The sequence below is a fragment of the Haliotis cracherodii genome, unplaced genomic scaffold (assembly GCF_022045235.1).
Source record: "Haliotis cracherodii isolate W230 unplaced genomic scaffold, xgHalCrac1.p SCAF_24, whole genome shotgun sequence".
NCBI classification, from domain to species: Eukaryota; Metazoa; Mollusca; class Gastropoda; order Lepetellida; family Haliotidae; genus Haliotis; species Haliotis cracherodii.
Window position 1 is genome coordinate 3,596,587 of NW_027266280.1, and position 21,324 is coordinate 3,617,910.

Below are 21,324 nucleotides of genomic sequence, written 5' to 3' on the forward strand. Positions count from 1 at the left end.
GAACTCTTTATCGAGACGGGAAGATATATGGTGAGCATGAGAGAACACACAATGTTTGTGAATTAAACACTGTAGAAAGTGAATACCATTACTTTCTACTTTGTCAGTTGTAAGCCGAACTCAGAAAACAGTTCACAGAAATTTGCTACATTAATGTCAAGTAAGAATGAAGTGATAACGAAAAAAGGTCAACATTGCAAGGTCACCAAAAACGGAACACATATTAATCTCCATTACTCGATTTACCCAAACCGTAAAGATCCGGGTTAGAATTGGTCTTTAGCAACCCATGTTTGCCGTAAAAGGTGACTACCAGGGCCAGATGGCCAGGCTCGCTGTCTTGGTTGATGCATGTCATCGATCTCAATTGCGTGGATCAATGCTCATGATGTCAATCACTGGATTGTCTGGTCCGGACTCGATTATTTACAGATAACCGTATTAAGCCTGGAATATTTCTGAGTGCGGGGTTTAACGAAAAACAACCCCCAAAAAACCGATTCACTGGTACCACATTTCATCAAATGTTGAACAAAATTGAGAAATGGCCATAGACAGCCTTTTGAAAAATGAATTTCAGATTTGAACCTCTGTAATAGATGCAACCGTCTTTCGTGGAGGGATGAGAGCTTTAGATTCATTGGTTCCATGGTTTCAGAGGAGAAGCTGTTTACAGATGACGACCCAGGATAAGCAGGCCATGTGCTAAAACTTGATCAATACATTGATCCTATGTGAACATTCAATATACATTCTCTTCTTGATGACAATGTCAACGGATACTTGATCAATTGATGGTTTTTCTAATGAAACTATTTACGAATTCACAGCTTTACTTTATTGATTATCAAGTGTTTGTGGAGACATGACGACGAATGATAATTGGGGATAAAGCGAAAATGTGTTGATCACAACATGGAGAAGTAGAAGGATACCAAGATGAACCTAACAACATTGATTACATAAGAACACAATGTAAACTAAGCAAAGAAACTGCTGGAAGAAAACAGGAAAGACATTACATTCCATAGCAAACTGTAAAACAGGGGATAAGGTAAGCAAATACCTTTTAGCGATGGAATCCATATATTGTATAAATAAAGCACAAACCACGTTTGAGAAAAAGAAGAATGTCTAAATTTTTTTCTTATAAACAGGTTTGATTGGAAATGTAAGGTACTTTATGCTATTGTAACATTTTGCATTGTTTTTGCTTGGTTTCCTATAATTATTCGCAATAAGATATAGTCTTCTCAGAAACTACATACAGCAGAGCCATGGCACTTGTGTAAGTGATGTCAGTCACTGGATTGTCTGGTCCAGACTCGATTATTTTACAGACCGCTGTCATATAGCTGGGATATTGCTGAGTGCGGCGTTAAATAAGAAACATCACAGCCTTTTCCCATGCTTGTGATGTGAACAAGGAGCTCCATAGGTAACCTTTCATTGATTCATATACTCAGCTGATCACTTATTCATGTTTGTTTGTTGCTAAATAGATTGACTTGGTCTTATATTGAAGTTGCAAAACATATTGAACGCCCCTTGTATTATATTATAAAGCAGGAATCACTTTTGAGAAAAACTTGACGAAAGAATGTCTTAAAAAATTGTCAACTTTTGACTTGACTCTAAAACCTGAAGTCATGTCGATTCTTCTTTTGTACTGGAATACAAAGTTCCATAATAACCCGTTCAAAGAGAGATTTTGCTGGGTCTAGCAAATGTACCACGAAATCCGACTATGCTTGTCGTTAGAGGCGACTAACGGGATCGGGTGGTCAGCCTCGCTGACTTGGTTGAAGCATGTCATTGTAACCTAATTGCGTGGATCGATGCTCATGATGTCAATCAATGGATTCGATTCAAGACATGCTCGATGACAGATATTTGTTTTTTGTATATTTTCTGTTGTAATTATTGCTAATTATCTTCTAGCGCATTATCCGTTCGTGATCGGAACATGCCTGTTGTAATGATTTATGTGGGTTTGTTTTTTTCATCTTCTTATAGAAGATTATTTTTGTTTTTGTCTCTATGCTTGTCGTAAGGGGTGACGTAATTGATAAGGTTCATTAGGTGAGAATATACACTGATGGAATAAAATAAAGGATCGAATAGATGGTGCAGACATAAGATTTTAATACAACAGTTGATCAAATGAAAGACTACGTGGTAAATAATGACTTAATCTCAGTTCTTCAGTATGACGTGTGACAACCACAAGCTCTAACAACAGCCTGACAACGTCTTGGTATACTCCGAATTAATGCCCAGATTGTAGCCCTTTGAACATTATGCCACTCTTGTCTTAAACAGTCAAACATATCGTCCAGATTACGAGGTTGATTAATGCGATCTCGCACCCGAAGACCAAGAACGTCCCATAAATGTTTTATCGGATTAACGTCTGGACTTTTAGCCAGCCATGGAAGCACAGCGACCTGGTTCTGCCTAAAAAAATCGGCTGAAACGCGATCAGTATGTGGCCTTGCATTGTCCTGCTGAAACTCGAACAACCGCCTAAATCTGTTAGCGAACGGAAGCACCACTGGGCGTAACACTTCGTCACGGTAATGAACACCAGTTAGACGACCATCCCCACGAATCAAATCTGTTCGGTTGTCGTAATTGATTCCACCCCAGACCATCGCTGATCCACCTCTGTATCTGTCATGCTGTTTGACAGTGCATGCTTGGTATTGTTCATTGCGTCGTCTCCAAACACGTATCCGACCATCTGCATTGTCCATATTGAAACAAGACTCATCGCTGAACATGGTGTATCGCCAACGGCTCTATGCTGCCTTGCCCACTGTAACCTTCGCCGTTTGTGTTCTTGAGTCATCCTGATTCCTACCACGGACGGCGACTATGTAAACCCGCTCAACGCAGCCTGTTACGTACTAAGCGATCACTTAACCGTAGATGTGTGACAGCTCTGAACTCGGCATTCACTTTTGGGGCAGGTTTAAAGCGATCCCTCAAACAAATCAGCCGAATCTGTCTTGGCATGTTTCACGCAGTTGATGTCAATGAGATCGGTCTTACAGTAGAAGACTTTATACCCCATTGTGCCATGAAAAACTACTGAAACACGTGCACTGCATGTCTTTCTATAGGTGATGGCCTGCGTTTTGGAGATGTTGACCATGTACTTCCGAAAAACGGCCACAAAAAAATAACAGCATTTTTTGCGGAGATGTTTCATCTGATACGAGTCACACTGTATTGTCAAAGGCAATTCGTTTGTTTGTTGTTTAATGCCGCACTCAGCAATACTCTAGCCGTATGGCCTGTGATCTGTATGTAATTGTGTAAGGGCCAGACAATCTAGTGATTGACAAAATAAGCATCGATCTACGCAATCGGGATACATGCAACAAACCGACCCAGCATGGCCGTCCGATCCCGTTAGTCGCCTCTTACGATGACCATAGTCGTCTCTTACAACAATATAGGTTGCTAAAGACCAATTCTAACCGGGAACGGACAGTATTTTACACAGATGTTCAGGGTTAATTGTGCTGCTTCTGTACATCAGTCGCCATACTCATCTCCAAGTTGTTAAGCTTCTGTCCCAATTTATTGTCTTACATTCATTTTCCAAGGTGTAGCACTCATGGTCAGGGATGGATAGATTTTGTGATGCTCTTTAATAAATTTTCGTAATTATTGCTATAAAGGTTGATCATCTCAAAGGCCTACAGCCCGGATGTTGTAGTTGTCTTTATGTCTTTTACACATTTTGTGTAATACATGTGACACGTTAATAAAATGTATTTCTTCCTACAATGGTTCTTCATTTCATTTATGACATCGTTTCCTTTCTGTAGGTGTTGTTTCGTAATTTAAGAGGGTTATATTGGTATTGTTTCAATTCGGTACGATATTTAGTTTTACAATTGGTTCATTATTTATTTTTACCCTTCCTGTTTTATAAGTCCGGTGATGATTCGGGGAAAAATTGTTTTTCAGCAACCCATGTTTGTTGATAGGTTGCTGCCAGTCACTGGTTTGCCTGGTCCAGGCTCGACCATTTACAGAACACATTCATATGGCAAGAGTATTGCAAAGTACGGCGCTACACACACACAGATATCGCCCACAGACACATCTGATATTGTAGTCTTCCTACAGGATGGAGTCTTGATGTATTGGTGAGTCGCACTAAGTAACTATTAGGGACCTGAAAGAACTCTCTCATAACTGTGCCATATAAGTATTACTTAAATGTACACGTTGATCATTAAGGGACCACTTTGGTGAATTAAGTAACTTGGTAGCGGAGAGTAAACCCGGGTACTCTCCCCATGTCAGTCAGGTGACTAGGAGGTACCAATCCTTGTGTACCGAGAACAATTGGGGAGTCTAACAACGTGGTACTTGGTTAGAGGATGAAATACGTTGTGACAACGTTATCTCATGACCATACTCAGCGACAATGTTTTAAAACACACACACACACACACACACACACACACACACACACACACACACACCAAAAAAAAACAAAAAAAACTAACAAAACATTTCGCGACATTTCCAGGAAATGTTTTGGAAAATGTTTCATTCTTGTGAATATGTATGATTCGAGAAACGTTTTGGCGATGTTTTGGAAACGAACCAAGGCGTCGAAGCGGCCATTTACAGTTATATAATTAGGTCGTGTTTTGCTGACAATGATCAAAATGATCAAACACCAAAACACCAACTTAATGTTGACAATATACATATGACTCTGACAAATAATCAGACACCGTTACCCTTCGGTTTGTACTAAAGGAAACAATCAAACAATGTCAGAAATGGTGAAGACTATATCTTCAAAGTTCAGTCACGTGATGTGACCCTTTCATTTCAAGAATCCCGTTACAAGCAGAGAACACAATACAAATGCGATCTTTGCATTCATTTATAGCAACGAACCCACTAACATTATATCGAACATGGAATTAAACAACTGTACTTTTTACCTTATCATATTTCAACAATAAGAATATATTGATTGTTAATCCAAACATAAAAAATAATTGCCAAACATTATTGGGGAAAAACTTTATTTAAAAAAAATCAATTACCACATGCTTAACATCGATCGGAAAATTCTTCAGCTTACAGAATTTAGATGTTCATAAAACATATGAACTATACCGTAAAGAAAGTACCATAGTAAGAACAATGTCATGTAATTTTGTTTTCATGTCTTACCACATGCTTAACGTCGATCGGAAAAGAATGGAGTCTAGGCCATACAAACCTGTGATGCATATTATGAACCGTGTCCCACAACCTCGGGGTACAATAACACCCACTCAAACGTCATTTTGTCGCCACTTAAAGAGCTGTTAGAACATATATTGATTATTGGGGACATTTTCTAAACCGGAATTCAAACGGGAAATGTATTAAACAGGCATCGCTGAGCAGTTTATAGCTACAGTACGATGTCGAAGCGAGCACTGCAACCAGATTTGTTCAGTTTGGGATCACCATTTGTTTTGTCTCATTGTGAAGGTCTCAGTGAACGAAGTATCATATGAAATATATTACATTCACTGAACATTATGTAGTTCAATATAGTTAAATTCAGATATATATTCAGTATAGTACATGAAAAGATATGGTTATCAAGACACCGAACGAATATGGTCGCAATCAATCTCAATGTATGTTACATTGGTGCACTTTGCCTGCACTTATCACCTTGTTATAAAAGCATTTACAATCACTTTTTATGTTAAATTAATCAACAAACGATGACCAGCTCACAGGCAATATATATTGTGTTAACTTAAGCTAATCACCAAACCACCGAGAACCAATTTTCGCCAACAACCCGTCAGGCGCGCGAATAGCGACTCGTTTACCATTAGTTGGTTGGTTTGTTGTTTAACGCCGCGCTCAGCAATATTCCAGCTGTATGACGGCGGTCTGTAAATAATCGAGTCTGGACCAGACAATCCAGTGATTGATATCATGAGCATCGATCCACGCAATTTGGATCGATGACATGTATCAACCAAGTCAGCGAGCCTGACCACCCGATCCCGTCAGTCGCCTTTTACGACAAGCATAGTCACCTTTTACGGCAAGCATGGGTTGCTGAAGACCTATTCTACCCCGGAATCTTCACGTGGATGTTTTGCATTAGAGGGAGGTCAGACATGTTTATCTGAAAATGATGAATAGATTCTTTTGGGGAAACGACAACCAGCCACCAAGTATTTCCATTGTTTGGATTCGCTCTACGCGGTATAACAGATATCTATTCAACCTTTCCCACAGACTGAAATGAGCGAAATTGCTAATAGTTTGACGGAAATCAAAATTAGTAGGATAGTACAATAAAACTGAAATAGCTGTAATGATTTTAGAAATAACAGATGGCGATAAATGTCAGTGGCCAGTGGGCTAAGCCTACGTTTTTACACACACACGTCAAAAAACCAAACGATATATGACGACCACAAAACGTATCCGTATATAAACCAACCAACCTTGATAATTACTCTTTGTATCCAACATAATAATATTATGGAACAACCCCCCTCAGGCCTTCTTCACTACTCTGTACATCATGGTCTATGTCGTAATACCAAACATAACAACACTGAAACTCGGCGATAGTGACTGGCAAGGTACATTCTAAACCTCGTCTCATCTGAGTAACACCATATAGTAAACATGTGACCATATATGGCAGTGTACTGTATCATTAGAAGTTCATTGCATTGTATTTGGAAAGTGATTAGTCGTCAGGAAGTACTATTTTCACCCTGGCTGGCGTACTATTTAATGTAAGCAGTGGTGAGGAAGTTATTGTATTAATATGTTCGAATTATCTGTAAAATTCCGGAATAGCGTGGTTGGATGTCAAGCGTTATAATGTGGAATATCCTGTGGTGTTCAAGTGACACTGGACTGGTCTGGCACTCTGCAGGGAGCTGGCTGAACTGTCCTGCGGGTCCCTTTGTTATCTCACACTTCATCTGACATTACTTCACGACCAGCTTTTGTGTGAAGATCCCTTATCACCCGGGATTCCCACCCTAGGGCTATTTCGGAAGCTTGACCACTATTGCGGATAGGTGAATTTTATTACCACTGCACTTTTTGATGTCACCGATGTCATCATATTTTGTATTTGATACTGCCACTGAATATGGTACTTCCAATCTATTGTGTACTGACATTTTTATAGCTGTGCAGTAATTTGTATTGATTTATAAACCTGGCAATCGACGCGTAACACAAGACTTTTGCAACTAAACATGTTCAGCCCACAGAACCTATACGATTGTGATCAGAACATAAGTTTCAAATAAAATGTAATGAAGATATATTTTCAATGAGAAAAAGATATTGGCGACAAAAACTGAACTGTGACTCTTTGAATTACAACAACACTATGAACAATATCAATGTTTATTGATAAATGTAATGGTTCTTTCAGGGATAGAAAAGTATTTGTTTTCTAATGTGCCATACGACAATGAAAAGGATATATAGGTGTGCCCTTTGAAATTTATGTGTGCCATTTTTATTAAAACAAGTCATTTCATTGTCAATACCCTTTATATCTTCTTATTCCCCAGGCATCACGGGTGTGTATACGCTATATATTTATCCATCACCTCATCGTCATTACTATCCGAATTAGGATTCTGCTACAGTAACAGATGTCGTCATAGTCATTCCTAATTTTCATTAACTGACTTTTGTGGTTGTACAGTGAAGATATGATCTCATTTTACGTGTGCTTCTTTGAGCCAATATGGTTGCCTAACATGGCATGGATTTAACTTATGACTATCTTTTCTTGATACGCCACCACCGCTCCTAAGGGCTACTTTATCTTACAACTTTACTGTTACCACAGGAATCGGACCGGTTTTCGAAATTAGCTAACAGTTTTAACAAAGCAGGCACTGTGTCTGAAACAAGACAACATCTTCAGTAAACGTAAAGGAAAACATGTTCAATACAACAGGGAACAACTGCACTCCATACGGTACCAGGCTGCGTGTGCTTGTGGTAATTGACAATGGGCAGAAAACCATACAACTTTTGTCTACATCTACACAATACAAGTACCCAATGCACTTTATTGATTAACAGCTCTGTCTTGGCAAACTATGAATATAAAAGTGATATATCTGTGAAAATCGATAGTTAACTTACAGTATCATGTATTCAATAACAGAAACTGTCAGTAACGTATTTATCACCGTATTTATGCACAGTTGCGTCTCTTGGTCACGGAATAAAGCTATTACCGTGGGTTCGCATCCCGGTTTGTCATTTGTTCATGTGCTCAGGGGTTTCACCGGTAAGTGGTTACCGTCTACGACCTGCATCACTTCCGGCTTTCCTCACAAGCTGACAGACTGTCATATAACTGGAACACTGTTCAAAGTGGAGTTAATAACAACTCACTCACTAACTCACACTCGTCACAGTTGTACACATTCTTATATATGGTCACAAACATTTCATTCTTCATACTAGCTGTAAGAAATTCTTCACATTTCGCGTATTATCGCTTTGAGGCTGTACTGAAATACATGCATAGAATCAGGTAAGGTGAGGTGAAATGGGGTTTAACGTCGCGTCCAAGATTATGACACTTTTGTAGTTACGTGCATGAACGTGTGTGTGTGTGTGTGTGTGTGTGTGTGTGTGTGTGTGTGTGTGTGTGTGTGTGTGTGTGTGTGTATGTGTGTGTGTGTGTGTGTCTGTGTGTGTGTTTGTGTGTGTGTTTGTGTGTGTGGCTGCCTGTACTAGTCAGGACTGATGCCGATTTATCGTGCTAGCACACTGAGATACCATGCCGTAAATAAACATGAATACCCCACTCAGACACAGTATCCTGACTCCGAGCCGACCAGTCCTTGTCTTAGCCCCTTAATGCCGAGCGCCAGACAGGGTAACAACAAATACCATCTTTTAACGTCTTTGGTATGACACAGCCGGGGATCGAACCCCGGGTCTTCCGCTCTCTGGGCTGGCGTTGCTCCTCAAGCCATTGGAGACACTCGCATAGCAACAGCGGCGATATAACAAAAATGATGCCACAAGTACATATAGAATTATGATATATTTCATGTGAAAGGTGTGGAAATTGAAGATCAAGGACATACCATACATCATATGTTTACTGCCTAACGTTAGAAACATATCTGGATGGAACACAAGATGGTCCAACTGACTGATTCGGATGGCCTTCAAGTGGTTAACAATACAATGTAGAGAACCCCAGGTGACCTGAAGTTGAATCGCAGCACATGCATTTCAGTTCATGACAATGGCTGTATCTTTATTTAGTAGATACTGTCCACACACCAGCAGTAACAATACTGGCAACCGTCTAAATATTACAACAACACCTCCAATGGCGCACGCGACATGTATTACAATATAAGATTTGAACGTCTCTCCCAGCAAGGACAGGTGACTGGGGACCTGTATCGGCACCCGGAATCTACACGTGTGTTGTCACATACCCCTTGAAATGACCCTTTTAACAGGACTATACTTTATCCATAACTCAATAACTGACTTCGTTTCGTGGCATTGGTATCGTGGTATCGTACGGAAGCGTAGTAGGGCCACGGTGAAAATGTTTTTTGTCTAAGTATCTCCTAGATACTAAGTCCTACGTACAAGATAGTAAGTCCTACGGAGGAGATACTAAGTCCTACGTAGGAGATACTTAGACAAAAGGAAATTCACCGTGGCCCTACTACGCTTCCGTAGTATCGAGTCTACTGAGCAGGAACTTATATAATCTTTTAGGTATCAAGTAAATTGTTCAAATGTATAAATGCAGACAATCCAGAGGATCCATGTTGTCGCGGACGGGCGGACACATCCTAAATATTAGTCGGCTGTGATCCGGAAACCAGACAGGGTTATTTAAGTGAATATATATATCAACGTCAGAGAAAAATCAGTCTCGATTTCCGCCGAAACAGATTCAGTTGCGTGTAAAATAGCGGTGTAAACTATATGAGTGGATACGGAATCTTGGTCATGGAATAAAGCTATTATCGTGGGTTCGCATCCCGGTTTGTCATGTGTTTATGTGCTCAGGGGTTTCACCAAAGTGGTGACCGTCTACGACCTAGCTGCATCACTTCCGGCTTTCCTCACAAGCTGACAGACCGTCATATAACTGGAACACTGTTCAAGGTGAGGTGAGGTGAAATTGGGTTTAACGTCGCGTCCAAGATTATTGCACTTATATAGCGACGTGCATGCGCGTGTATGTGTGTGTGTGGCTGCTTGTACTAGTCCGGACTGATGCCGATTTATAGTGCTAGCTCACTGAGATACCATGCCGCAGTTTAACATGAATACCCCACTCAGACACAGTATACTGACTCCGAGCCGACCAGTCCTTGTTTTAGCCCCTTAATGCCGAGCGCCAGACAGGGTAACAACAAGTACAATCTTTTAACGTCTTTTTGTATGACGCGGCCCGGGATCGAACCCTGGACCTTCCGCTCTCCGGGCGGACGCTCTACCACAAGACCACGGAGGCGGTCGAACACTGTTCAAAGTGGGGTTAATAACAACTCACTCACTAGCTCACACTCGTCACAGTTGTACACATTCCCATATATGGTCACAAACATTTCATTCTTCATACTAGCTGTAACAAATTCTTCACATTTGATGCTGTACCGAAATACATACTACGTAGGACATACTTAGACAAAAGAAAATTCACCGTGGCCCTACTACGCTTCGGTAGTATCGAGTCTACTGAGCAGGAAATTATAAAACCTTTTAGGTATCAGGTAAATTGTTCAAATGTATAAATGCAGAGGATCCATGTTGTCGTGGAAGACTGACACATCCTAAAAATCGATGCTTTGGAAGGCTATATAAACCGCCTGTCTAACAGAATCTGTACAGATAGGACGCACGGAACTATAGCAGTACAAAGGAAGCGAGTGGTACATCTGACAATCCACTGAAATCCTTTAAGATGGTGCCGATATTATATTTTATAGTAACTTGTATTTGTCCAGTTCAACTACTTTGCTTCAATGAAGCAGGCATCATAGACGATAACCGTTATTTGGAAAACAACTTATTTGGCATCATTAAGAGGAGAGTGCCCTCTGCACGTGAGTGTGCCGTTGAATGCTTTGCACATCATGATTGTTTCTCATTCGGATTCGAACCTGTACTTCACATTTGCCACCTCCACAAGAAAGACAGTTCAACAGCACCAACCGACCTGGTTGCGAAACCACAATGGAAACATAGTGATATTTCTCTCTGGCCGAAGGTATGTATGCATATGTGTTATATTTGATGTTGTCTATATGTATGTGTACGCGGAACCAGAGATGGACAGCAGGAGAGTGTACCCCCATGTACTACATGCTGATCACGATGACGTATGACAAACACAAGACCAAATCACATACTGCTGTGTTTAGGGACAGGATTGTGTTACGTGAACACATGCTTGAGGCATAGCCGGAACCGTACAATGGACACTGTTGTTTTCACAGTAGTTACTTGCATGAATTGTGCTTACGGAAGGGGTTTTGTGGCTTTTGTTATTATTCAACAACTCTAACCATGACATAACTGTTGTGTTCGGCTAACGATGCATATCGTTTACACATTTACTTGTGGGGGCATGGATGGCCCAGTCGTCTAAGGGGCCGCGATTAGCTGTGCAGAGTTGCGTTACCTGGGAACGCCAGAAACCTATGATTGTGGGTTCGAATCCCAGCTCGCTCTGATTACATTTCTTGGGGGCATTCGGGTAGCCTAGTGAATAAAGCTCGTCACGCCGAAGATCCGGGTTCGATTCCCGACATGGGTACAATGTTTGAAGCTCATATCTGGTGATAATGCTGAAATATTGCTAAAAGCGGCGTAAAACCATACTCACTCACTCAAATTTCTAGGTTTGTCAGCACCATACCCGTGCTCGTGGGTTTCGCCGAAGTGGTAACATATGAGACCTACATCACTTCAGGCTTTCCTCCCACATTAAGAGTGGCGTTAAGCCCAACTTACCCACTCTTGTCATTTGTTTAATGGCACTTGAAGATCCGGGGTAGAATAGGTCTTCAGCAATCCATGCTTGCCGTAAAAGACAACTATGCTTGTCGTCAGACGCGACTAACGGGATCGGGTGGTCAGGCTCGCTGACATGTTTGATGAATGTCATTGTATCCCAATTGTGTGGATCGATGCTCATGATATCAGTCACTCAATATTTACAGACCGCCATCATATAGCAGTAATATTGCTGAGGGCGGCGTTAAGCAACAAAGAAACAAAAAAACATTTGTTCCATATATTAAGTGCACCACACCTTTTCCAAAAAGCTGTATCCACTCTTGCTTATATAGGCGGTGGGCATTTTAAAACATAACATTAACCATGGGAATGTAGATAACTGTTACGACTGATATTTTGTTTATTCCAAGGAACTGATGGGTCCGTGCGGAGATCACACGTGTCCTCCAGGGAAGCGATGCAGTGTGCATCGTGTGACTAAAGCGCTGCTGTGTTTGGAAGGTAGGACTTGCTTCTTAATGACATCATTGGTGTCCATTTACCCAGAGATTGATTCTGACAATCATAAAAAGAATTTAGAATCTGCGTCCAAAGAGACGTCAGTTTACAATAGCTCTTCACTGATTCTGGGACCCCCGTTTGGGGTCCGGGTTAGAACTGATTTCCAGGAATCTCTGTTGGTTGTTAACGGCGACTTAATAAATCGTGTAACATGCATCGATAGCGTGCCATTGTACCACGGCGGCGTAAGTTGTTGCTGATTGTTATGGTGGCCGAGAGGGGACATCGCTTTCTCGCTTTATCGCTCTATCGCTTTCTCGCGGTTAAGCAATATCCCCTCTTGACCACTATACTGTAGTGTACTGTTTACTTAAAACATAATGGTGAGTGAGTGAGTTTGGTTTAACGCCGCTTTTAACAGTATTCCAGTTATATCGCGGCGTGTCAGCTTAATGTGGGAGGAAAGCCGGAAGCGATGCAGGTCTCAGACGTTTACCACTTCGGTGAAACCCACGAGCACTGGTATGGTGCTGACAAACCTAGAAACATAATCGGGGCGAACAGGGATTCGAACCCACAATTAAGGTTTCTGGCGTGCCCAAGGGACGTAAAACATAATATAACTGCACAGACGTAGGTGATTTTAAAACAATACACAGAGTTTTGCGTAAAACGTAATTGATTGATTTACGGCCCTATTCAGTTGTATATGACCATCACGCCGAAAGCGCATGGCAGATCATGGCATTTCATTTCTATTGTCCTAATGGGGTTACGGGTTAATGACGCTTCGAAAGTCGTATATGTGACTTAAGGTAGAGACATATATCTAATCCATCTGTATTTTGTAAGGGAAACATAACTGTGTACATGTATAACGTTTGTCAGCAAAATGTACATGCATCTTAATCAATATAATTGTGATCCCGAAATCGGACGAGCACATATTCGGCTTCAACTCCAAATCTAATGACCGAAAAAAATAATTCGTTGGAACGTTGCAAACAATACAAACAGTGGCTGATAAAACTGACAATTATTTGTCAATATATTATCTCTTTTTTTTATCAGTTTTAACATTGATGGAGGAATATGGGTGAATGGGTAGGTGGGTAGGGGTATTATGAACAAAATTAAAATATGAACAGTGACTATTCTGTTGTAGTCTGTGAATCCTGCTTGTTTACCACATTACAGGAAAATAAACACGTGTGTATATACAAGCTTAACGAGAAAAAAATATGTATGTATTTGTAACATATTTATCTACTACAAGATGTTAAAAATCTAATTATAAGAGACAAAATAGCGGGGAGAATTATCAGAATGGATCACCAAATATCAGCCAAAACCGTTTTAATGTACGGCATAAAGGGGAATATCGCTTTCTCACTCTATCGCTTTATTGCTTTCTTGCTTTATTGCTTTCTCGCTCTATCGCTTTCTAGAAATTACATAATGGACATCTGGTAGTATTAACGTTCCTTGGGTGAGGACTTCAACTTTGATGACATCTACTCCGCAAACAGAATAAACATTGATATAACCGAAGTGTTGTTTTTAGGAAAACACGTCTGCACTGCTAAATTGTGTTTAAGTAGATAGTGAGAAAATTTCAACATTCCATCCATAAGCATAACTTGAAATGTGAATGGAAAAATCTCAACTCTCTTTTATGATTAAAACCCACCTAAGCCACTGAGGTCAGGTTTTGCAATTCTTTACTGTTGTTTTATGCATATACTTTTTATCGTATAGAAACACTTAACACATGCGACCCATATAGTGGCCAAGAGGGAATATTGCTACACCGCGAGAAAGCGATAGAGTGAGAAAGTGATAAAGCGAGAAAGTAATAGAGCGAAAATGCGAAGAAGCGATGTCCCCCTTCGGCCACCATAGATTGATGTGTCTCTCACCATTGCACCAATGCATGTTAAACATGTATACACGTTGGAAGATTTTGGTGATTGCGACAACTTAAAGTGTAAATGAATTGCACGTATTTTCGCATAAGTTGATTTACGACTTCTTCTTTTCTAAACCTGATAACACATTTAGTTTTTGTCTTTTGTGAATTGAACCAAAATATACTACTCAAATATAGTTAAGAGTCATGATATGCCGTAAAAGGCAACCATGCTTGTCGTAAGAGGCGACTAACGGGATCGGGTGGTCAGACTCGCTGACTTGCTTGATGCATATCATCGTATCCCAATTGCATGGATCGATGCTCATGATGTCAAACACCGAATTGTCTGGTCCACATTCGATTATTTTCATACCACCGCCATTTAGCTGCAATATTGCTGAGTGCGGCGTAAAAAAACAACCAACTAACCAACCTTTGTGTTGTGTATATCAGATACACGGCAAAATCCATAACAAGTAATTATAACACGTTTAATATTTATATTGTTAGGGATGTTACAAAATTAAACATATGCATTTCATTGAGTGATTATTGTATATCGTCGCATCAACAATCATCCAACTATTCGCGTCGTTTGTTCCTCAAGATTATGTCTCACTTTTAACCTAGTAAAGTAATCATGGGCGGCCTGTTATCTCGCAGATTGTTTTCTTTATTGGTGTCACTTTATTATAAAGTCACACATTAAAATCTTACTTCCCTAAGCATGGTCGAATGTGTTTAAATGCTTGCAAGTAAACAGATTAACATGTATTTACAATATTTGAAAAGAGCTTGATCTCATGGCATGTGTCAAGGCTATCCTTGTGCTGTACTATGAGGCGTAGTTAAGATGAAATATTATTAGATAATCATAAACTTTTCCTAAAGACTAGATTTAAATCTCACAGGTGATGTAGGAATCGGAATAGTAGTTAGAAATGGATATGCAGATCATATAACTGTGATTGACATTGAAATAGACCGTGTTTTGTGGGTAAAGACTCAGGATCTCCATTTGGCTTGTCTCATGATCTCTTCTTAGAAGTTGTGTGTGTGCCCCCTGAGTTATCCAAGTACTGGTATTCATATGAAGATATATTTCAGGACTTTGACAACAGTGTCATGAATATGCTTTGTGAAAGTGACTTAGTTATGCTGATTGGTGTCTTTACGATTCGATAGTGATTTATAAACACGTCATGATATAGTCGGAATCGTACAATCGACTCTGCTTTAGGCAGAAATTTCTATTGGATATTGACAGCATTTTGTTGCTTTATTTAATGCCAGAACAAGACTTCTTTGAGATTATTGCACATTTGACAATCACATGTTTCATTGACCTGATACAGATGTTGATATGATGAGATTAACTTGATCCCGGGTCAGTGTATGTATGCCAAGAGAAAGATCCAACATGGAAACATCAAATGCGTACAACTGTGGATTTAAGCTGGCTGTTATTTTTGAAATAATTGTAATTTATTTATTTGTAATGGAAGAATTGGACAAGATAAGAATGTGTACAAGGTAACATGTTGGGACACCAGTTTGAATGATTATGTTGTTTCTTCTGATAGGCGTTTACCTTTTTTACCAAGTGTTTGCCGGCGAAGACCCCCCCCCTTAATATATGATGTTGCCCATTGCCAAGTGTTTTACATTAACTTGAGAAGACACTTCAGTTTATCCAGTTATGGAGCATTGGTGTCGTCAACTCTTCAGAAGGGAATTACTACAAGTATCTTAAAGACTCTTCATCATTTGAAAATATCTAACTACTGCCTCCACATATGTCTCAACCTTTACTTTCCTTCCGTACATGTACCATACATTGCCAAAAGCGACGGGTAGATGGATAGGTATACATCATAAAGATTGTTCCTGCACACGATGTGACACAAATGCACTTGGTGACGAATTCCACAATCTGTTCCCTTGGCCCGTTTCCCTAGCCAATAAACCATTTTGATTGATTAATATCATTATGAATGGCCAAACATCTTTAACACTATTTGTATCATCTTTAGAGTTCAATATATTCTTCACAAAGTTACAGTTTATCCTAAAAGAATAAACTCGATCATTGTGTTTATGTACTTGTCATCTTGCTGTGTCATGTTATATATACTTTTATTAAATTGAACTGCTCAAGTACTACCGCTGCTGGTCACCTAGAGTCAATAAAAGGCTGTTGTTGGTTGGCTTAGCCAGACCCATAGTTTCATTAGGTTAACGTGAGTGAGTGAGTTATATATTCACAATTTAGTTACTTATGCAAAGTTATATTTAAAAACAATTGATGAAACATCTTTGAGCATACTATAGTTAAAAACAATTCATAAAACATATTTGAGCATAACAAAATCATGGATAGTTTTAAAACAGGGGCTATAGGCCACCAGTAACCAAAGCTGGGCCACCTCCCAGGGGATCATGGGGACTTGCAGTACCTCTGTTTCCTGCATGATACCCCAGCAGGATTTACGTCATCAGTTTAGCTACTGGTGGTTGTGCACGATACCAGCCAATGTTTAAAAAAAATACTCAGCAATGAGCTGGCTTAAAAGCTCTGGTTGATGACAGTTACTTCGATTATGATAGGATTACGGGTCACATGGTCATATGAGACTTATGGCAAAGGTATCAGCATCTGTGAAAATAAAGTAACGTGAACCAAATATTTCAGATGTTGGAAAAAAAGGGTGATATATGGTAATATGAGCACATAAAAAACTATTCAAATACATACCCTTACTATTCGGAATGACATGTAACTTTATCAGGCATGAAAACATGAGAAAATTCTGCAAATGTTTTCCCATCTAAGGAAATGTCCATACTTCAAACCCAAGCAAACTTAGAAAGGAGAAAACTTTCCTACAGTATTTGCGTTTGTGCTATAATCCATAATTTGATTCTGAACCTTTTTGTCCGAAACACAATTAACAATCGATAGGCAGTTTACAAATTTTCTTACAATGCCTTCAGGTATTCCAAAATCGATATTTGTGATAGACGTAAAGACGTGACCCATTGATCATGAGATCCTCTATCAGAGAAAGTACTCCCTGCTTCCAGCAAAACGTACATTTGACGAAGGATAAATGCAATCTTTGAGGAGCACTCGGCCAATAAGAATTGCGTACATGTAGATCTGTTTTCTAAACATAATTGTTACGTTAAGCTACACGTGTATCTATAGCTATAGCTAATTATCTCCATCGTAGGACTTATTATCTCCTACATAAGGACTTAGTATCTTCTATGTAGGACTGAGTATCTCCTACGTAGGACTTAATATCTCCTACGTAGGACTTAATATCTCTTACGTAGGACTTATTATCTCCTACGTAGGACTGAGTATCTCCTACGGAGGACTTCCTATGTCCTACATAGGACTTCCTATCTCCTACGCAGGAGATAATTAGACCCAAAACAATTTCACAGTGGCCCGACTACGCTTCCGTAACTTTTCGCCCAAAAAATGTAATATCCGTTATTTTTATGTTGGTATAAACTCTGCGAAATCTTTAACGATTCCGTCTAGATCTGGTCTTGTTTTTATTTTATTTAGTGAGTGAGTTGGGTTAGTTTGAACAGTATTCCAGTTATTTCACAGCATGTCGGTTTAATGTGGAGGAAAGCCCGAAGGGTTGCAGATAAACTAAGCCGCAAAAGAAAGTATAGGTTGGCAATTTGTAATTTTCCTAAAAACAGCGATAACTAGTTGAAAGTGGGTATTGGGAATATGACTGCCCAGTAACAGGTACAAAACAACACCTCACCCGAACGCGCCTCCTTTGACGGCGCTCATGCGGTGACAAAAAAATGGTGAAACAGGTTTCCCTCCTATGGCATAAACTGCATGTGCATGTTAGCTGTATAAATGCGTTCGTCTGCAGGGTATAACCACACGTGTTGAAAGCACACAAAAGAAATGCCACGACTGTTACAGGAAAAGAGAGAGAGAGAGCCATCGGTATGGCCGAAAAGGGGGCAACATATGTCCAAATTGCCAGGTTTGGTTGTACACCATTGACAGTAGTAACCAGGCTGATTCAACGGTACAGGCAGACAGGGAGGACACAGGACAGGCCTTGAACCGGACGACCTCGAGTGACAACACCACTTGAACACGGTCAGATACGGCTCATTCACCTGCGAAACAGATCCGTAACGGCGACAGCGACGGCAGCAACAAGGTTAGCCAACGTACAGTACTACGACGACTGCGTGCTGCTGGAATCCTAGCGTATCGTCCTTTCCGAAGAATGGTACTGACTGCTCAACATCGACGCCTGAGAGTGCGATGGGCGAGGCAGGTTCGACGCTGGGGTCTAGTGCTGTTTACTGTCGAAAGTCGGTTTAACATGTTTCGAAATGACGGCAGAGAACGAGTTTATGGACGCAGAGGGGAACGTTTGGCTCCGGCGTGTATTCGAGAGGTCCATCCATTCGGCGGTGGAGGTATCATGGTGTGGGTCGGTATGTGTGGAGATCAGAAGACTGATTTGGTGATTATACAGGGAAACCTGAACGCTGTGCAGTAGAGAGACCAAGTGTTGCAATATGTGTAGCATGCTGAATATCATGCTAAAAGTGCATTATTATTCCGGTCTCCAAGGGGAGTATACAACCCAAACTGCCTGTGATGTAGGGTAACTGTAGGTATATGTTTAGTATTGGGACACGTATGTTGAATTTTCGTTTTTTTCCATATTATTTACTTCGATAGTTGCATATTTTAGATTTGGATCTGTTAACTGATAAAAAGAATGGATTTTGATCTTATGATGACCTAATATTTTGTTCACGAGTTCACGAGTAAGTTAAAAGTTAACCTCGCAATAATTTTTTAATTTGAAGTTAACACGATATACGGCTTTTTTCCAGCAATCTTTGAATTTACCTTAGTGTCTGTTCGACGCAACTTTATTCACAGTTGATCAATGATGACTAACACATGTAGCTGCCACACGTTCATTAACAACTTCGGAAATCTCTCCCGTCACGTTTATCGTGTCGGCCATTTTGACGTCTTGTACTTGATGTAAATGTATTACGACGCGCTGTCATTGTGACTGACTTACTGAGGTAGTTCTTTACAGACCTTTCTCATCTAATGAGGATATAATTTGAACACATGTGCTGCTAAAGATGTTTCTGAAGAGCAAGTTGTGCATCCATACGCCCATGTCATCTCACTTTTTGAGGAAGTATTTTACTCCGTGATATAGCTGGTTGTTGTATGGCTGTCAGTGTAAACATAAGGTGGCACGTACCAAATAAAATTGTGTTCATCTTGGCCTACATCCTTTGAGGTAAGAAACTGTGATAAAAAAATGATAAGAATTGACTTTCACTTTGTGTGAATTCATTGGAGTATTCATTGTAATTGCCAATATTGCCACCATACAGCGATGAAGCGATAATAATAAAACCATTTACAATATTCAATCAGTAGAACAATGCATGATTTCTATTGTAATCATGCTAAGCATACACAATGTCCTGTATACAAATTAATTAGTTTGGGAGTGCCCGTAAATGAGTCTATAGCTAGCCACACTGGGTAAACATTGTCATTCTTTGGCAAACTACAACGTAAACAACTGACACGTCGAGGATCAATAGTGATCAGAACAATTTCGATTGAGTTGTTTGTGATGTGAAACTTGTCATCGATATAAAACTATTACCATTTGGTTATTAGGGACACATGTGTTTTGTTGATAGCCAACCAACTCCCTACACGCCAGTGGAACACTTGAGTTGTATGATAACCAATCAATCCAAATACTCAAGTTGAGAAACTATGAGAATCTGAATCCAGTGATTTCTCCAACATAAACTGGTTTGTGGTTGTTGCCTTTGCACAACACCCACGTTCAAAATGGCACGTCCACATACACGTTATCATATTGATTCTATCGTTAACAAAAATACATATAAATCCCATTTTCCCGGCTTTTACATGTCTTGAACGCGTACGTTACCCAAACACAGCCACCCAATAATCTTTCCTATCTTGTCAATAATATCACGGCTAGATTACTTAATATGCATGTAAGCAGTCTTGGCCTGCACAGTTGAACATCAGTTTAAAGCAACGTTAATTAAACGATCACGTTTTCGTGACTTTCACTATTAATTATTATCATGTCTAAATCATTTCATTTCCAGGTCCATACATCAGACTGACCACGCCTAGTATCAGCACATACACTTTCCAACAGATATCAGCCAGCAACCTACACACAATAACAGGCGGCACCTCCACCGTGGTGTTTCTGGTCAAGGCGTGCCACGATGCCAACTTTGCCCTGCACACAAGTCCTAACACCTACACCACTGATGTGTATGAAGTGGGCTTTGGTGGGTATGGGAACACGAAATCCTTTATTGGTAAATGCATTCAGTGCAGTATCATGGATTCCCATGCTGAATCATCTATTGTATCATGCAACGAGTACAAACCATTTTGGCTCAGCTGGAAGAATGGCGTCATCTCTGCGGGAAGAGGACCGGTTGCTGGGACCCAGAAATTCATGCAATGGGCGCCAACTAGCCCAATTGTGATAAATCACGTTAGTATCAGTACCTTTCGTTATAATCTTGGTACGTGGCTCTTCCGAGGGCAGTAAAATACTCACCGATGAAGAACCTCATGACTGCGCTTTTTGTCACCCTTCAACCCCGTGTTATCATTTACTTGTTCCTTATCCTTACTCTCGATATGCAGCCTTTTATACCCCGAAATATACAGACACTATGATCAAATCCCACCGTTGACAAAATATATATAGTGTTGTCTGCTGGCATTTATGATACTGGCTACAACAGGGGAA

General features: G+C 40.1%; 1 protein-coding gene across 1 annotated transcript; it reads left to right on the plus strand.

Annotated features, from left to right (window-relative positions):
• Positions 1 to 18,856: 18,856 nt before the first annotated feature.
• Positions 18,857 to 21,120, plus strand: LOC139472169 (C3 and PZP-like alpha-2-macroglobulin domain-containing protein 8). Its single transcript, XM_071254546.1, has 2 exons — positions 18,857 to 18,953; positions 20,660 to 21,120. Exons 1-2 carry the CDS (start codon positions 18,857 to 18,859, stop codon positions 21,118 to 21,120), a joined length of 558 nt encoding a protein of 185 aa, XP_071110647.1.
• Positions 21,121 to 21,324: the final 204 nt, after the last annotated feature.